Genomic DNA, 18,816 nt, shown 5'->3' with positions numbered 1-18,816 from the left:
TGAGGTATCGTGGGAAAAGTTATGATCTGCTGAAACCCACTGTTCCATTTAAATATATTATTAATGCGTATGAAGTTATGAGAATTGTGTTGTATGACTCACTAAAATAAACTGTGTGTTTGGAAAGCGCCTACATACTAGCTCCCCAAAAGACAGTAACCAGGGAGCTAACCAACGCCTGGGCGGGTGTCAAACAAACCATCATCCAGCAAGGGAGCTACAATGCAATGACTCACTTACACAAGGCCACACCAAGGGAATTGCTCAATCTTGCCTGGTGACTCAGCAATGCCCACCAGACATGCCTGGACTCATGTTGTTCAAGCACATGGGACTAAGGGTATAAAAGAGAACACAAGGGCCCCATGCCTGGCCTTTCTCCTGCCCGCACCTATGCTGCAAGCAACAAGGATGCTCAGAAGACTGAAGACTCCAACAGAGGAGACTGGCCCAGGCTTCAAGGGTGAAACCTGTGGACTATGAACTGCAATATGCAGTGGGGTGAGAAAAACTGCTTAATGTAGATGTTGTCCAGTCTAGTAGGGTTGAGAGTTTAGACTGCGTGCTTATATTTTATTTTATTTTGGTAACGAACTCTGACTTTTTGCCTGTTATTTATAATCACTTAAAATCTCTCTTTTGTAGTCAATAAACTTATTTTACTGTTTACCTTTACCAGTGAGGTTGCCTGAAGTGTTTGGTAAACCTGCTCAGGTTCACAAAGGCTGGGGTAGATCCACTTTCCACTGATGAAGGGGGGAACCAAGTAATAAACGTGCACAGCTTGTCTTGGGCGCCTTCCACACACTGAGTGCAGCAGCTTGGGAGGGAGGGAACATCGCACCCACTGCGCAGAGCAGGAATGGGTGAGTTCTATGTGACTCTGTAAGGTGGAGGAGCTAATGTCTTGTATTGGACAACTGTTGGTGAGCAAGACAAGCTTTCCGTAAGCCCTCCCGCTTTTAAAAATGATGGGACCCTTGCGCCCAGCCCCCCCTGTTCTGGCAGCCCTTCGCTGAGTTGCTCCAACATCAGCACAGCAGCAGGAGCCGTCCCACAGCTGGGGCAGGTCTAGGACCCAGACATCAAGCAAAAGTGCAGAGGCAGACAAATGCCGTAGACAATGAAGTGGCACAAAGTCCAAAGAAGGAGAAAATGAACTCAGGGACGCTAGAATAAGCAAAGTTTCTCATTAAAACTCATTAAAATTGATTTCCTACTGACAGCCAGGTATGTGATGCTACATTCTAGCAATCACTGCAACAGCAAGTGACAAATCCCTATTTGGAAATAAATCTCTTACTTCTTCTTCTATGTGTTTTATTCTCCTAGCCCTTCCACACACATTCTCGCTTTCTGTGAGGCTCCATTTTCCCAGATGCCATTGAAAATGTGCCTTCAAATAATTGAAAGCAGCGGAAAAGACAAATCCCCCAGCACTGGAGAACAGACGAGCAAAAACCTGAGATATCTAATGCAGCCCCCACCCCCACCCCCTTCTCCTCCCTGGAGTTTTATCCTGCTACAGTCACTGCAGCTCTGATCATCCTCTGTCGCACAGAAGCACCAGCCAACAGAAAAGGTGTGAATGTAAGCAAAACGTGTTGTTTGACCAACAGGATTCCACAAAATGCCATCACACACTGGCTCTAAAATAAGAGGAAGAACAACAATTTGCTTAGCAATAACTGATCAGTGAAGAGTGAGAAGGTGGTGGTGGCATGAGAGAGGAGGAAATCACCAGATCATAGGTCAGGGAGAACAACGGCAGAAGCACTGTGGCGTGTAGCAAGGACGGGAGGAAGATACACACAACCACACACTCGCTACTACTGTTTCTTGTGAGGCTCTAAATCAGAATTACGGGCAAAATAAATGCTGAGAGCCTGTGTCGTTTTAAGAATTGTATAATAATGTACAGTACAAAAGGTCCCCAAATCACTCAACTATACTACATGTTAACCTCTGTCAGGATACATGGTTTAGCAGCACTATTAACATGTAAGTCTACTTTTAAACACCCCGGTAGGGTTAAAATATCTGTTAACTTTCCTACAGTACAGCACATTTCTCCACAAGCTTACACCAACCAGTTTACAGTCATTGCCTGTATTGCTTCATATGGAAACATTCAGACGCAGATACACGGTGACGTTATATTTGTCCAATCAGCAGCATCCATTGTATTTTATAAAGCAGCCCAGTGCAAATAACGTATTGCTACTCACAATAATAAAAATAAAACCAGCTGCCATCTTACCTTAAACATCAGCGAAGTAAACTCCGGCACCTGGACTTGGCACCATAAGCGTCCATGATCTGCTCAGGGTTAACGTCACTGGTAAGGTCACTCTCTGTATGCAGTAAACACAAAGCTGACAGTCTCTCTTGACCCATTGTGCATCATCCCCAGCGCATGGCAGGAAACAATGTCTCACATCCAGCTGTGCCAGCAGGTCAGGGCCAATTTCAACCGTTTTGTAAAATGTGGATAAAATGTTGTTGAAGCAGCTGCCTGCAGGCTCTCCAGCGTGATCTCTGGCAAACCCATCCTGAACCAACTGCAGTTCTGCGCGAGCGAGTGTGGAGTGTGGATTGAAAGGGCCCTTGCATATTGACAGAGCAGCCCAGCAATGCCACATCTGGATCACATGTTAGCCCTGCATCTGCGCTTTCAGCTATTTCCATGGATTGGGACAAAAACCTGCGATTATGTTCACCTAACAGTGTGTCCAACACAGGAAAATACAGCTGTCGGCCCCATTTTTCTTTAGCGCTCTTGTCATAAATATAAAGGGAAGGGTAATTACCTTTAAAATCCATCCTGGCCAGAGGAAAAATCCTTTCACCTGTAAAGGGTTAAGAAGCTAAAGGTAACCTCACTGGCACCTGACCAAAATGACCAATGAGGAGACAAGATTCAAAAGCTGGGAGGAGGGAGAAAAACAAAGGGTCTGTGTCTGTCTGGGTGATGCTTTTGCCGGGGACAGAACAGGAATACTTAGTAAGTAATCTAGCTAGGTATGTGTTAGATTATGATTTCTTTAAATGGCTGAGAAAATAGCTGTGCTGAATAGAATAAATATTCCTGTCTGTATGTCTTTTTTGTAACTTAAGGTTTTGCCTAGAGGGATTCTCTATGTTTTGACTCTAATTACCCTGTAAGGTATTTACCATCCTGATTTTACAGAGGTGCTTCTTTTTTACTTCTATTAAAAGTCTTCTTGTAAGGAAACTGAATGCTTTTTCATTGTTCTAAGATCCAAGAGCTTGGGTCTGTGGTCACCTATGCAAATTGGTGAGGATTTTTACCAAACTTCCGCAGGAAGTGGGGTGCAAGGGTTGGAATGATTTTGGGGGGAAAGATGTTTGCAAACGACGTTTTCTCAGGAACCCAGATAAAGTTTGGTGGTGGCAGTGGAAGTCCAATGGCAAAGGGTAAAATAGTTTGTACCTTGGGGAAGTTTTAACCTAAGCTGGTAAAAGTAAGCTTAGGAGGTTTTCATGCACGTCCCCACATCTGTACCCTAGAGTTCAGAGTGGGGAAGGAACCTTGACAGCTCTCCTTTTCGTTTGGCTGGTAGTCTCATTGTCTGAGTGTGCTTGTAACAACTGAACAGTCAAGGAAGGCTGGTTTTTTCATGGGTCGTTTATAACCATACTTTTCATCTACATCGGGGTGACAGGGACACCATGCAGCTCACAGAACTTCTGGGCTTCCTCCCAAACATCATCCCACTTAGTGCTGGTTCGCATACTAATGCGTTGACAGTTCTCTGACGTACACTGCAGGCCTGGGAAAGTGTCGTGTCTTGTGGTTGCAGGGCTTTGTGTACTGCGTGACTCATACTAACAGCGTGCTAAAAAAGGACTAAGCTCACAAAAATCTATTTTCTTCGCATTCTTCTACAAACCTGATGCTTCAATAAATCTTCGGCAGGGAGGCGCTGACAGTCCCAACAAACGGCTAAGAAGTGCTCTCATGGAGTTTTTTACAGCAGATACATTTTTCCATCTGCATGCCCATCTTGTGTTACTTAAAGTACACAATCCCAGTTTCACTCCAAGGGTCTTCTGGGCCTCCAAGTAAGCATGGTGCGTGCCACGCTGTGAAAAGAAGGTAAACAAGCCCGCTAGAGTGTAAGAATATCCTGCTGCTGTTTACTTTGCAAGCCTCAACTAAAGCCACAGTTGATTTATGAGCCATGTGGTGTGTATACATAGCAGTGGGTTGATCTTGCAGGATTTTTTGTCGTACACCACTTACATGACCTGCCATAACAGCAGGACCATCATAACACTGTGCTACGACTGGCAAGTCTGCAATCCCCGAATCTTGTAAGAACTGCTTAACGATGCGATAGATGGCATTAGCATCCTCTTGCTTAGAGCAATCAACAGATCCTAGAAATTGTTCCTTTATTTCCAGTTTTTCTGTGTATCTCACACAGCCTGTCATTTCTCCCTGTTTAAAACTACATGCTTTTGGCAACAAGAACAGTAACTAACCCATTCTCCTGTGTTTTCGGAACGATTGTGCTTTTCACAATTTCAGTAGCAATTTGTAAAAGCTCGTTGTGAGTCCCATGGCTGATGAGACTGAAAGAACTCCTCTTTATTTTTTTTGGCAAATGTTTCATCAGACTTTGAAAACAAATTGCATAATTCCAGAAAATTTTCATGGTTTGCTGATTCTCTCTCATCACAATGCAATTTCTTGTTTAGCCAGGTAAAGCAGTATGTCGGTGATTTTTGCAGCCTACTCTCTGTTTTCATGTAACACCGTCTTCTGAGAATTTGACAATTGTGTAACTTGAGAGACCGCTTCTTCTGACTCTTTGAAAAAAATGCCACCGTTCAGAACACAGCTTGTGTATGGCAGATCGTACTTTTCTGAAGCTTTTTTCTTATATTTTCCCATCCCTTACTCCAGTGTATGCAGGATCTTTCAAACCACTGGAAAACTGTCTGCAAGGAAAGTAGAAAACTGCATCTGCCTGCTTACTGTATTCTAAAAATGAAAATGTCTTGCAATACTCTGATGTAAATGAATGACTGTGCTGACCAAAAACAGTTTTTGGATACTCAGGTAGAGGTTCTGATGGCCCTATTGCAGTTGTACCAAGGTCCAAAACAGGAGATTTAGCAAGATTGTTGCTGTCAGAAACCACAGTACTCTTAGTATAGATGTAGTTTGGGGTGCAGGGAGGGGCATAGCCCCCCCAAACAGAGGCAAGGCATGGGGGAGGAGGGTCGCATGCCAATCCCCCCTGCCATTTCTGTGAGCACTGAGCTGTCCTGCAAGGCTTTCTCTGCTCGTCCTGAGGGGGAGGAGAAGGAGGCTTTGTCATTCCCATACTGCACCCCCCACATCCTCCCTGGCACGTTTCCGCTTGCAGGACGGAGCAAGATGGAGCAGCTTTTCCCCTGCTCTCAGCTGGGGAACAGCTGATTGTGGCAGGTGGGAGGCGCTGGAAGGGAGCGGGAGGAGTTGATCGGCAGAGCCACTGGCGGGGTGGGGGGGATGGGGGGAGCTGGCTGCCAGTGAGAGATAAGCACCCACTAATTTCTTTTCTGCACCTATGCCTGCAGCATGAACCCCCTGAGCCCAAGTCAGCTGGCATGGGTCACCTGTGGGTTTTCCTTTGCTATGCAGACTGAAGGAGAGTGAGCGCTCTCTGATGTGCGTTGTTCACCCACAGGTGATAGGGGGTTTTTGTCTTTTATCACTTTTTTGCATGAGTTCATTCAAGGGTGTAGTGATTGTCTGGGTTCACCCACATAGTTGTTATAGGGCCAAAAAGCTGTGGAAAAAGTTGAAGTACTCAAATGCTTTTTTTGCCTCAGTCTTCACAGACAAAGTCAGCCCCCAAACTGCTGCACTGGGCAGCACAGTAAGAACATAAGAACATAAGAAAGGCCAAACTGGGTCAGATCAAAGGTCCGTCCAGCCCAGTATCCTGTCTACTGACAGTGGCCAATGCCAGGTGTCCCAGAGGGAGTGAACCTAACAGGTAATGATCTAGTGATCTCTCTCCTGCCATCCATCTCCACCCTCTGACAAACAGAGGCTAGGGGCACCATTCCTTACCCATCCTGGCTAATAGCCATTAATGGACTTTGCCTCCATGAATTTATCTAGTTCTCTTTTAAACCCTGTTATAGTCCTAGCCTTCATAACCTCCTCAGGCAAGGAGTTCCACAGGTTGACTGTGCATTGAGTGAAGAAGAACTTCCTTTTATTTGTTTTAAACCTGCTCCCATTAATTTCATTTGGTGGCCCCTAGTTCTTATATTATGGGAACAAGTAAATAACTTTTCTTTATTCACTTTCTTCCCACCACTCATGATTTTATATACCTCTATCATATCCCCCCTTAGTTTCCTCTTTTCCAAGCCGAAAAGTCCTAGACTCTTTAATCTCTCCTCATATGGGACCCGTTCCAAACCCCTAATCATTTTAGTTGCCCTTTTCTGAACCTTTTCTAATGCCAATATATCTTTTTTGAGATGAGGGGACCATATCTGTATGCAGTATTCAAGAAGTGGGAGCACCATAGATTTTTATAAGGGCCATAAGATATTCTCCATCTTATTCTCTATCCCTTTTTTAATGATTCCTAACATCCCCTTTGCTTTTTTGACTATCCACCATGACTCCAAGATCTTTCTCCTGATTAGTTGTAGCTAAATTAGCCCCCATCATATTGTATGTACAGTTGGGGTTATTTTTTCCAATGTGCATTACTTTACATTTATCCACATTAAATTTCATTTGCCATTTTGTTGCCCAATCACTGAGTTTTGTGAGATCTTTTTGAAGTTCTTCACAGTCTGCTTTGGGCTGAACTATCTTGAGCAGTTTAGTATCATCTGCAAACTTTGCCACCTCCCTGTTTACCCCTTTCTCCAGATCATTTATGCATAAGTTGAATAGGATTGGTCCTAGGACTGACCCTTGGGGAACACCACTATGTACCCCTCTCCATTCTGAAAATTTACCATTTATTCTTACCCTTTGTTCCCTGTCTTTTAACCAATTCTCAATCCATGAAAGGATCTTCCCTCTTATCCCATGACAACTTAATTTACGTAAGAGCCTTTGGTTACCTAAGAGCCTTGTCAAAGGCTTTCGGGAAATCTAAGTACACTATGTCCACTGGATCCCCCTTGTCCACATGTTTGTTGACCCCCTCAAAGAACTTTAATAAATTAGTAAGACACGATCTCCCTTTACAGAAGCCATGTTGACTTTTGCGCAACAATTTATGTTCTTCTATGTGTCTGACAATTTTATTCTTTACTATTGTTTCAACTAATTTGCCCGGTACTGACGTTAGACTGACCGGTCTGTAATTGCCGGGATCACCTCTCTAGCCCTTCTTAAATATTGGCATTACATTAGCTATCTTCCAGTCACTGGGTACAGTAGCTGATTTAAAGGACAGGTTACAAACCATAGTTCACAGTTCTGCAATTTCACATTTGAGTTCTTTCAGGATTCTTGGGTGAATGCCATCTGGTCCCAGTGACTGGTTACTGTTAAGTTTCTCAATTAATTCCAAAACCTCCTCTACTGACACGTCAATCTGTGACAATTCCTCAGATTTGTCACCTACAAAATACAGCTTAGGTTTGGGAATCTCCCTAACATCCTCAGTCATGAAGACTGAAGGAAAGAATTCATTTAGTTTCTCTGCGATGACTTTATCGTCTTTAAGTGCTCCTTTTGTATCTCGATCGTCCAGGGGCCCCACTGGTTGTTTAGCAGGCTTCCTGCTACTGATGTACTTAAAAAACATTTTGTTATTACCTTTTGAGTTTTTGGCTAGCTGTTCTTCAAACTCCTTTTTGGCTTTTCTTATTATATTTTTACATTTAATTTGGCAGTGTTTATGCTCCTTTCTATTTACCTCACTAGGATTTGACTTCCACTTCTTAAAAGATGCCTTTTTATCTCTCACTGCTTCTTTTACATGGCTGTTACATTTTTAGTTCTTTTACTGTGTTTTTTAATTTGGGGTATACATTTAAGCTGAGCCTCTATAAGGGTGTCTTTGAAAAGTGTCCATGCAGCTTGCAGGGATTTCACTCTAGTCACTGTACCTTTTAATTTCTGTTTAACTAACCTCCTCATTTCTGCATAGTTCCCCTTTCTGAAATTAAATGCCACAGTGTTGGGCTGTTGAGGTGTCCTTCCCACCGCAGGAATATTAAATGTTATTATATTATGGTCACTATTTCCAAGTGGTCCTGTTATAGTTACTGCTTGGACCAGATCCTGCGCTCCACTCAGGACTAGATCGAGAGTTGCCTCTCCCCTTGTGGGTTTCTGTACCAGCTGCTCCAAGAAGCAGTCATTTAAAGTATGGAGAAATTTTGTCTCTGCATTTCGTCCTGAGGTGACATGTACCCAGTCAATATGGGGATAATTGAAATCCCCCACTATTATCGAGTTTTTTATGTTGATAGCCTCTCTAATCTCCCTTAGCATTTCATCATCACTATCACTGTCCTGGTCAGGTGGTCAGTAATATATCCCTACTGTTATATTCTTATTAGAGCATGGAATTACTATCCATAGAGATTCTATGGAACATGTGGATTCATTTAAGATTTTTATTTCATTTGATTCTATATTTTCTTTCACATATAATGCCACTCCCCTCCCCCCCTCCCCGCACGACCTGTTCTGTCCTTCCGATAGATTTTGTACTCCGGAATGACTGTGTCCCATTGATTGTCCTCACTCCACCAGGTTTCTGCGATGCCTATTATATCAATATCCTCCTTTAACATGAGGCACTCTAGTTCACCCATCTTATTATTTAGACTTCTAGCATTTGTGTACAAGCACTTTAAAAACTTGTCATGGTTTATCTGTCTGCCCTTTTCTGATGTGTCAGATTCTTTATCTGAATGTTTCTCGTCTGATCTGGCCCATACTTTGTCCTCTTCCATCCTCTCCTCCTGACGAAAACCTAGAGAATCTCTATCAATTGACTCTCCTCTGAGAGAAGTCTCTGTCCGATCCACATGCGCCTCTGCAGCTTCCCCCCCATCTCCAGCAGCACTGACTATCAGTATGAAAGGTTTTCTCCCCCCCCGCTCTCCTGCTGGTAATAGCTCATCTTAAGTGATCACTCTCCTTACAGTGTGTATGATAACACCCATTTTTTTCATGTTCTGCTTGTATATAAATCTCCTCACTGTATTTTCCACTGAATGCATGAGATGAAGTGAGCTGTAGCTCACGAAAGCTTATGCTCAAATAAATTGGTTAGTCTCTAAGGTGCCACAAGTCCTCCTTTTCCTTTTGATACGGTCTCCCACAGTATTCTCGCCAGGAAGTTAAAGAAGTATGGATTGGATGAATGGACTATAAGGTGGATAGAAAGCTGGCTAAATCGTCGGGCTCAACAGGTAGGGATCAACGGCTCCATGTCTAGTTGGCAACTGGTATCAAGCAGAGTCTGACCTGGGGCCAGTTTTGTTCACCATCTTTATTAATGATCTGGATGATGGGATGAATTGCACCCTCAGCAAGTTCACAGAGGACTCTAAGATGTGGGGAGAGGTAGATATACTGGAGGGTAGGGATAGGGTCCAGAGTGACCTAGGCAAATCGGAGGACTGGGCCAGAAAAAAATCTGATGAGGTTCAACAAGGACAAGTGCAGAGTCCTGCACTTAAGAAGGAAGAATCCCAGGCACGGCTACAGGCTGGGGACCGACTGGCTAAGCGGCAGTTCTGCAGAAAAGGACCTGGGGATTACAGTGGACAAGTAGCTGGATATGAGTCAGCAGTGTGCCTTTGTTGCCAGAAAGACTAATGGCACATTGGGCTGCATTAGTAGGAGCATTGCCAGCAGACGAAGGAAAATGATTATTCCCCTCTATTCAGCACTGGTGAGGCCACACATGGAGTATTGTGTCCAGTTTTGGGCCCTCCACTACAGAAGGGATGTGGACAAATTGGAGAAAGTCCAATGGAGGGCAACAAAAATTATTAGGGGGCTGGGGCACATGACTTACAAGGAGAAGCTGAGGGAACTGGGGTTATTTAACCTGCAGAAGAGAAGAGTGAGGGGGGATTTGATAGCAGCCTTCAGCTACCTGAAGGGGGTTCCAAAGAGGCTGGAGCTTGGCTGTTCTCAGTGGTGGCAGATGACAGAACAAGGAGCAATGGTCTAAAGTTGCAGTGGGGGAGGTCTAGGTTGGACATTAGGAAAAACTATTTCACGAGGAGGGTGGTGAAGCACTGGAATGGGTTACCTAGAGAGGTGGTGGAATCTCCTTCCTTAGAGGATTTTAAGGCGCAGCTTGACAAAGCCCTGGCTGGGATGATTTAGGTGGGGTTGGTCCTGCTTTGAGCAGAGGGTTGGACTAGATGACCTCCTGTGGTCTCTTCCAACCCTAATCTTCTATGATTCAATTATCTCAAAACATTTATATTTATCTAAAGTTAAGAAATGGTTTTGCGGGATCAGCATCCAGGTTTCTGGGGGGGCCCACCTTCAATATAGCTGCCGCGGAACTTAGCTGTCAGATCCTTGCCCAAAGAAAGCTTCCTCGGACTGTTCTTTCACCTAATCTTTATTAGCTAACTTCAAACAATGCACATAACCTCTAGTGACCCCTAATGGGTCACCAATTCTCCTACTTTCAGCAAAACTACTCATTATCTCTTATCATCAAAACATTTTTATTCATAACTAAACTTACATCTTGATGGTGTCAGAGGTGCTCAAGACCAAGTTCGGTCGTCCAAACATTCCTGCTATTCTTACAATAGTCACTTCTTATCCCGTCCTCTCATTCTGATAGCAAAACAGAAAACATGCAGTTACTTGGCCTTGCCTCTCAGGGCCTAAGATTTTCCTAGCTATGTCATGTTTTTTTTGAGCTGGGAGTGGCTAATCATACAAAATTGCTGACTGCAGTTTGGTCAAATTCTGGGGTAACACACAGGAATATCAAATTCCAGGGTAACACTCCAGCTCTCTGAAGTCCCCTTGTTCTCTCCTGGGAGGGCTCATAGGGGACACTCTGAAGAAAGGAACCAGCCAGTCGGAGCAGAAGCAGCAAAATAAGAGATTTCTGGTGATTCAGACCCTTTTTTGACTGGGCTTCCTCTGCCCTGTGCTGAGGGCTTGTTTGAGCCCTCAGTCCTTCTACCTCTTTCAACTCCCTCCCAATCTCTTCACCTCCCCGTCACGTGTCTTACCCTGTTCTCCGCACCCCTTCCCCCCTCATCCCATCCGTTCCATGTCCCTGTCCCTCGCCTTTAGCTGGTCACATTGTAATTCAACCCAGCAAAAAGAAAAAACAGGGACATTAACATGCCAGTTGCTGCCCTCACGTTGTTCGCTCTGCTGGTACGGTCCACCCTTCCTCTGCCCGGCCTGGCTGGCTTGTCAGCTCTTCAAGCCTAGGGCTGTTTGGCGTTTGTACCGCACTTAGAACAACAGGGACCCAGTCTGTGTGCCTGGGGCTTCGAGGGCTACGGTTATATAGACCTCGTAGCAATTAATGAATTGCTCCCCTGCACGGTTTGCTACTTTGCCGTTACCGAGCACTCCCAAGTTTAAACTCCAAAAACACGTATGAAAATTATCAATTTTTAAAGAGCGAATGTAAAAAAAAAAAAATGTCACTGCTTCCAGTCTTCTTCTGCAGCTCCGTACGTCACTTCAGATGGGGATCAGCTGCCTTGTCCGGGCCTAGGGATGCACTGTGGCTTGAGAACACAGCCCTGGAGTGGGGGTGTGGAGATGGACCATCCTGTGTGGCTCAGTAAAGCCCCTCAGCCTCTACAGTCTAGATTTGAAAACACTTTGGAAGGCTCCCCCAATTATGAGGTAACTGTTGTTCCCTGTACCCCTCCCTATCCTGGGTATCCCTTTTGCCATGATCTGGCCGTGCGTCTTCCCTTTTCTTAACACCAGCTCCTACTCCCTGGCCCTGACTTTGCCCCCCGTCTCCCAGGCCTCCACCTGTTTGACACACCTGCATAGTAAGCTTGCCTCCCCTACACAAATTCTGCCCAACCCTCCCTTCTGATTTGCCCCTTTTCACAGCTCCATTTTCAGCAAGGAGAAGATTCTGCTGGCAGCAAGGGCTGAGGGAGGCCAGTGGCTTCAGCAGCTGTTATTGAGCCAGCTTCCCATCTGCAAACAATCCCAGATCAGTAGGAAGAAAACCTAGCCGAGGCTTTGCCAATAGACAGAAATGGATTTATACTCCAAATGCTCACATTGCATTTGGGATCCATTCAAATTCCCCTCCCAGATTGTGACACTTTCATCTCCAGCCCTAAATTAGTATATTTTAAGACCAAAGAAATCAAAGTGTGCTTCCCAAGCACAGAGAGCTGAGAACGCTGCATCACATGACACTTGGGGAGGTGTAGAATGTGGAGAAGATAAACCCCAAGTAGCTCAGCAAGAAGGCAACACTGCTGGGGTGACGAGGAAGGTGGGAATCCCTCCAACTCACCCCATCATCTTCAGGTGTCCCAGCGGCTGAAAAAACACTTTTCCCCCTCCTTCTGCTCTTTATTACATTTAAATATATTTACATGAAAAAAAATGGTACACGAATAACTGCTCCTCAGCAGAACCCAGTGCAATGTGAGAAGACCTGAGAATGAGACAATCTGTCCGCAGTCAGGGAACTGGGTAACTAACAATCACTTTTCCCTAGAAAGAAGAGTATAAATGTGATGCTGCGAGTCTGTTTAGACTAGGAAAAGTGATGGAGGTTATGTCAAGTCACGAAGAAACATAGTGGATTAGCCCAGTGACTGTATGTGGACTATTTTTTTATTGCAATAGTTGTGTTTTACATCAGAATAGCTAACGCTAGCTAGCTAACTCCATGGAAAATCGTAATGGGGACAAAGCCCAGGTAGATTTAACCTCAGTGTAGCTAGTTGAGGTCACCCCTGTTTTCCCCACCTGGAGCTGATGGATATTCCTGTTGGAGGGGGACACATTGCCATGACCTAGGAGTTGATAAAAAGGACCATGGGATTCACCTTAACGAAGGGTGAGCTGCCAAAGGGAAAAGAGGGCAATTCAATGGAGGAAGCTGAGAGACCACGGTGATACAAATGCTGCAAACAGCCTTCATGTTCACAATGTGGGAATCAGCAAAAGTACAAAAAGGTGAAAAAACCCCTTTTCTCTGTCTTAGACAATTTTAAAAAGAACAGTACTTGTGGCACCTTAGAGACTAACAAATTTATTAGAGCATAAGCTTTCGTGAGCTACAGCTCACTTCATCGGATGCATTCAGTGGATGCATCCGATGAAGTGAGCTGTAGCTCATGAAAGCTTATGCTCAAATAAATTTGTTAGTCTCTAAGGTGCCACAAGTCCTCCTTTTCTTTTTTCTGAAATTAGACAATTTTGTTATGGTGTTTCTCTCCATTGCAGCTTCTCTGCTGGTAAATAAGGGCTGAGCTCTGATGGACGCATTTCCCACACTCAGAGCATTCCTAGGGCCTCTCTCTTGTGTGGATCCTTTGATGTTTAATAAGGTGTGAGCTCTGACTGAAGGTTTTCCCACACTCGCAGCACTCATAGGGTCTCTCCCCTGTGTGGATCCTCTGATGTTTAATAAGGTCTGAGCAGTAAACGAAGTTTTTCCCGCAGTCACAGCATCTGTAAGGTCTTTCTCCTGTATGGATCCTTTGATGTGTAACAAGGGCTCAGCTCTGACTGAAGTTTTTCCCGCAGTCAGAGCATTCATAGGGTCTCTCTCCTGTGTGGATCCTCTGATGTGTGATAAGGGCAGAACTCTGGGTGAAGTTTTCCCCACACTTGCAGCACTCATAGGGTTTCTCCCCTGTGTGGATTCTGTGATGTTTAATAAGGTCTGACTGGGAACTGAAGTTTTTCCCGCAGTCACAGCATCTGTAGGGTCTCTCTCCTGTATGGATCCTCTGATGTACAACGAGGGCTGAGCTACGATTGAAGGTTTTCCCACACTCACAGCATTCATAGGGTCTCTCCCCTGTGTGGATTCTTTGATGTGTAATAAGGTTTGATCTCTCCTTGAAGCTTTTTCCACACTGATGGCATTCATAGGGGCACTCTTCCGTGTGGATTCTCTGATGTGTAAGAAGGTGTGAGCGCTGAGTGAAGCTTTTCCGACACTGACAGCATGCATAGGGTCTCTCTCCAGTATGGATTCTCTCATGCCTAATAAGGTGTGAGTGGCTGTGGAAGTTTTTTCCACACTCAGAGCATGTGTTATTTCTCTCTCCCGCAGGGATGCTCTGCTGGGCTTTGGTTTCCTTGAGCCCCTTCTGAGTTCCCTCATAATTAATAGATTTACCAACTTTCTCCCTTGACTGGTTTTCCTGCCACTTCTCTGACTTGTGCTGACACTCACAGGCTTTTCCCTGCTCATGATTCCAGGACACATTCCCTTTGGATCTGACCGCATGTGGTTGCATTTGCTCAGCCTCTTCCTGCTGAGGATTCTGCTCCTTCTTCTCACTCACCATCTTGCCACCTGCTGGGACAGAGGAAAAGAGACACCTCAGAAAAAGGGAAGGAAACATAGAGAACAAAAATAACAGCCAGAGAGATGGTGGAACATATTAGGGACTGCATTCCCACAAACTCTTCCCCACAGGGTAGCAAGGAGGGGATCAATTCTGTCTCCATATCCCACCCACACATTCCAGGGAAGAGGGGGAATGGAGGGAGCTATTGCCAGGGGTCAGTCAGGAAGGGTAGAGAGTCATGAGCAATATGTAGTGAGATGATATGATGCCTGCTAGGAACAATCCTGAACTTAGAGGGTTCACAAGGGCTTTGCAGGGAAGCCCAGCTGTTCCCTGCCGGCCCTGGCAGGTGTTCAGCTGGTTTTAATGACTCCTCACTTTGGCAAGTGGCTCCCAGGATCTCTCTTTCCTCAGAGCCCTGGAGATCTAGAACCCACGGCTCTTCCCCTCGTTCCAGATGGGTGATTATATCAGGTTTGGAAGCTGCAAACCCTGCTCAATGGAAAGAGAAATGAATTCATGTGAATTCATGGGACATTTGTCACCAAAAAAAGTTCCATTATTTTAACCCCAGCCCATTTTAACGGAGTAAAATCCCAGGACACTCTGCTTATGAGGGATTTAACTAACCCCACCTCCACTCACTGGAGGGGGGGGACAGGGGATGGGATGACACGACACACAGCCAGATATTCAGCATCAAAGGGGCTCCTGAAACCCAGAGAAGGTGACTCCGTTTCCCAGGAAGGGAAGACTCCAGCCAGAGGAGAAGTCCCCCTGGACCTACTTCTCACTGACACAGAGAGGCCCAGATGCACTGCAGGAGCGGGAAAGACACGAGGCCTGACACCTGAGCAGGGGCAGTCAGAGACATCAGGTAGGGGACAGAGGTGCAGTTAGCACTCTCACTTGCTACGACACCCATTCCCCAGTCCTCCCCACTGCCTTGCACCCAAGCAGCACCCACTCTTTTTCTCTTCTCCCCTCCCATTGAGCAGAGCCCTCCTCACTCCCAGGTCTCCCAAATGTTCTGCCCCCAACCATGTTCCGCAACCCCCATCCCCCCGCACTGTCCCAAATGTTCCTTGCTCCTGACTCCCCAGGGCTCCTGCCAAACAAGCGTCCCTTCCCTTCCCTCCCTCCTGTTGCTGGTGCATCCACTCCTTGGCACCTACTCTCCCCGTACTCCATCCAGCACCAACCCTTCCAGCTCCTTGAGCTCCATTTCGTCCAGCCCTCCCCACATCCCAACTCCCTACAGCAGCTGCTCCATCGCATCCCCACCCCATCCCACTGCCCCCAGCCCTCCTGACTCACAGGAGCTCTTTGCCCCAAACCTTCCCCTCCCTGGTTCTTCTATTATGCTAAGTTTCAGTATCTAAGGAGTATCTTAGAAATATGAGTGGGTATGTATTACTGTGGGATTGGCTGTAACATCTTTGGGGACTTTTTGAATTTATGTGCTAGGCCCCTGGCTCCCAACCTTTCCAGACTACTGTACCCCTTTCAGGAGCCTGATTTGTCTTGTGTAGCCCAGGTTTCACCTCACTTAAAAACTACTTGCTTACAAAATCAGGCATAAAAATGCAAAGGGTCACAGCACACTATTTCTGAAAAATGGCTTACTTCTCATTTTTACCATATAATTCTAAAATACATCAACTGGAATATAAATACTGTACTCACATTTCAGTGTATAGTATATAGAGCAGTATAAACAAGTCATTGTCTGTATGAAATTTTAGTCTGTACTGACTTCGCTAGTGCTTTTTCTGTAGTCTGTTGTAAAACTAGGCAAATGTCTAGACGAGTTGATGTACCCCCTGGAAAACCTCTGTGTACCCCCAGGGGTCTGTGTATGCCTGGTTGAGAACCACTGTGCTAGGCAAGCAAAGTTAAGTGGGATTCCTAGGAAATACTTGCGGGGTGGGGAAAGCAACTTCTCACCTTCAGACTAAACCTTTTCAAGCTGTACCCTGAGGAGAAACCCATTGCCGGCTGAGCACCTGGTACATGAAGCCAAGTTCAGAGGCCCAAACTGGACAAAAGGTGACTCTCAGAGGCCTGGTGGTGCTTGTTCTGAGCTAAGAACTCTTATGTGACCACAGAAAAAAAACCTTTGAGGCATTTGAAGGTCTGTTCAAATGCCAGAACCTTTGATGGAGTTGGGTGAACTCTGGTAAGCTTATTGGCCTGTGTGCTAGTTCTTTTCTTGTTTTTAGTATGTTTTCTCTGTAATGCTTTACCTTAAGAATAAATGCTGGCTTGGAAAGGGCTGTGTGGTACCTTAACCGGGGGCAGTTACACTGTTCATAGCCTCTGAGAAAGGAAGGCAAAGAAGGCCTGCTGAAGAAGTCTACCTTGCTGGGGAATTTACATTGTAGGCAGGGAGTTAAGCAGCCTGGAAGTACCCCAGTCTGGAGGGAGAGAGATGTGGGTCTCTGCCCAAGAAAGGTGATGGCAGGGGAGCCTGAGATTGGGTGTCCTTGCTGGACCATAAAGGGGGAATACAGGTGCAGTTATCCTGAATAGAGATGGGAAAGCACAAGGAACCAATGAGACAACATTGGTCACCATGAGAGGCAGCACCCCAGCACCCCAACAGTTCTCACGTGTTTGAAGGCTTCATGGAAAAGAGGAGTTGTACAGAGGGATAGGAAAGAGGATAATGAGGTAACTATGGATGTTTATGGAGTTCCTCCAAGGAGGAAGGGGCAACCTGGGAGAAAGCACAGAATCATAGAAATGTAGGGATGGAAGGAACCCCAAGAAATCATCAAGTCCAGCCCTCTGAGATGTGACAGGACCAATTCAACCTACACCATTTGGCACCGGTATTTGTCCAACCTGTTTTTAGAAATCTTCAGCGATGGGCAACCTGCAACCTCCCTTGTGTCAGAGAGAGAGAGCCTGGATCACTGGGCTTGGCGCAAGATCTGAGACCTGAACCAGAGGCTGTGAACCAAAGTCAGGCCACGTAGTAAAGCAGGTTTCAGAGTAACAGCCGTGTTAGTCTGTATTCGCAAAAAGAAAAGGAGTACTTGTGGCACCTTAGAGACTAACCAATTTATTTGAGCATAAGCTTTCGTGAGCTACAGCTCACTTCATCGGATGCATTCAGTGGAAAATACAGTGGGGAGATTTATATACACAGAGAACATGAAACAATGGGTGTTACCATACACACTGTAATGAGAGTGATCAGGTAAGGTGAGCTATTACCAGCAGGAGAGCGGTGCGGGAGTGGACGGGGACCTTTTGTAGTGATAATCAAGGTGGGGCATTTCCAGCAGTTGACAAGAAGTCTGAGCAAGGGGTGGGGGGGGGGGAAGAGGAGGAATAAACATGGGGAAATAGTTTTACTTTGTGTAATGACCCATCCGCTCCCAGTCTTTATTCAAGCCTAAGTTAATTGTACCCAGTTTGCAAATTAATTCCAATTCAGCAGTCTCTCGTTGAAGTCTGACCTAAAAGTGGCAATTCTTCAACAAAAAAAAGTTCAAAAACAGACTTCAACGAGAGACTGCTGAATTGGAATTAATTTGCAAACTGGGTACAATTAACTTAGGCTTGAATAAAGACGGGGAGCGGATGGGTCATTACACAAAGTAAAACTATTTCCCCATGTTTATTCCTCCTCTTCCCCCCCCCACCCCTTGCTCAGACTTCTTGTCAACTGCTGGAAATGCCCCATCTTGATTATCACTACAAAAGGTCCCCGTCCACTCCCGCACCGCTCTCCTGCTGGTAATAGCTCACCTTACCTGATCACTCTCATTACAGTGTGTATGGTAACACCCATTGTTTCATGTTCTCTGTGTATATAAATCTCCCCACTGTATTTTCCACTGAATGCATCCGATGAAGTGAGCTGTAGCTCACGAAAGCTTATGCTCAAATAAATTGGTTAGTCTCTAAGGTGCCACAAGTCCTCCTTTTCTTTTTGTAGTAAAGCAGATGCTTCCAAGTTCACTGTCCGATACATGCACTTGGCGACATTGTTGCTAGTGCACTAGGCACTAGATATTTACGTAAATATATTCCAGCTAGTACAGCTACATCCCAATCTAGTAAAAGAGGAGGTGGTTTGACAGAATAATGAATAGGGATGTTTTGTCCAAGATACTAGGAGCAAAGGGAGGTAACAAAGCAGATGTCATGGAACATGTAAGATGGTATGTAAGTTGTTTATTCTCAGTCTATAAATGTAGGGGTACCTTGACTTAACCCTTTGTCCAGCCTAGAGAGCTGAGTCCTTGCCACTGGACACTCATGTGTTACTGTACCTGTAGACGTTGA

At 45.4% G+C, this 18,816-nt stretch overlaps 1 protein-coding gene across 1 annotated transcript in view; it reads right to left on the bottom strand.

The window, feature by feature from the left end:
• LOC144279285 (uncharacterized) overlaps positions 1–15,742 on the bottom strand; it is a 281,818-nt gene extending 266,076 nt beyond the window's left edge. Inside the window, 4 exon segments of the mRNA XM_077840774.1 lie at positions 13,503–14,522; positions 14,896–15,009; positions 15,316–15,367; positions 15,704–15,742. Coding sequence (XP_077696900.1) covers positions 13,503–14,522; positions 14,896–15,009; positions 15,316–15,367; positions 15,704–15,742 — 1,225 coding nt within the window.
• Between the last annotated feature and the right edge of the window lie 3,074 nt (positions 15,743–18,816).

The sequence above is a fragment of the Eretmochelys imbricata genome, chromosome 23 (assembly GCF_965152235.1).
Source record: "Eretmochelys imbricata isolate rEreImb1 chromosome 23, rEreImb1.hap1, whole genome shotgun sequence".
In the NCBI taxonomy this organism is placed as follows: Eukaryota; Metazoa; Chordata; order Testudines; family Cheloniidae; genus Eretmochelys; species Eretmochelys imbricata.
The sequence above is the reverse complement of the archived record's forward strand: the minus strand, read 5'-3'. Positions and strand labels throughout refer to the sequence as shown.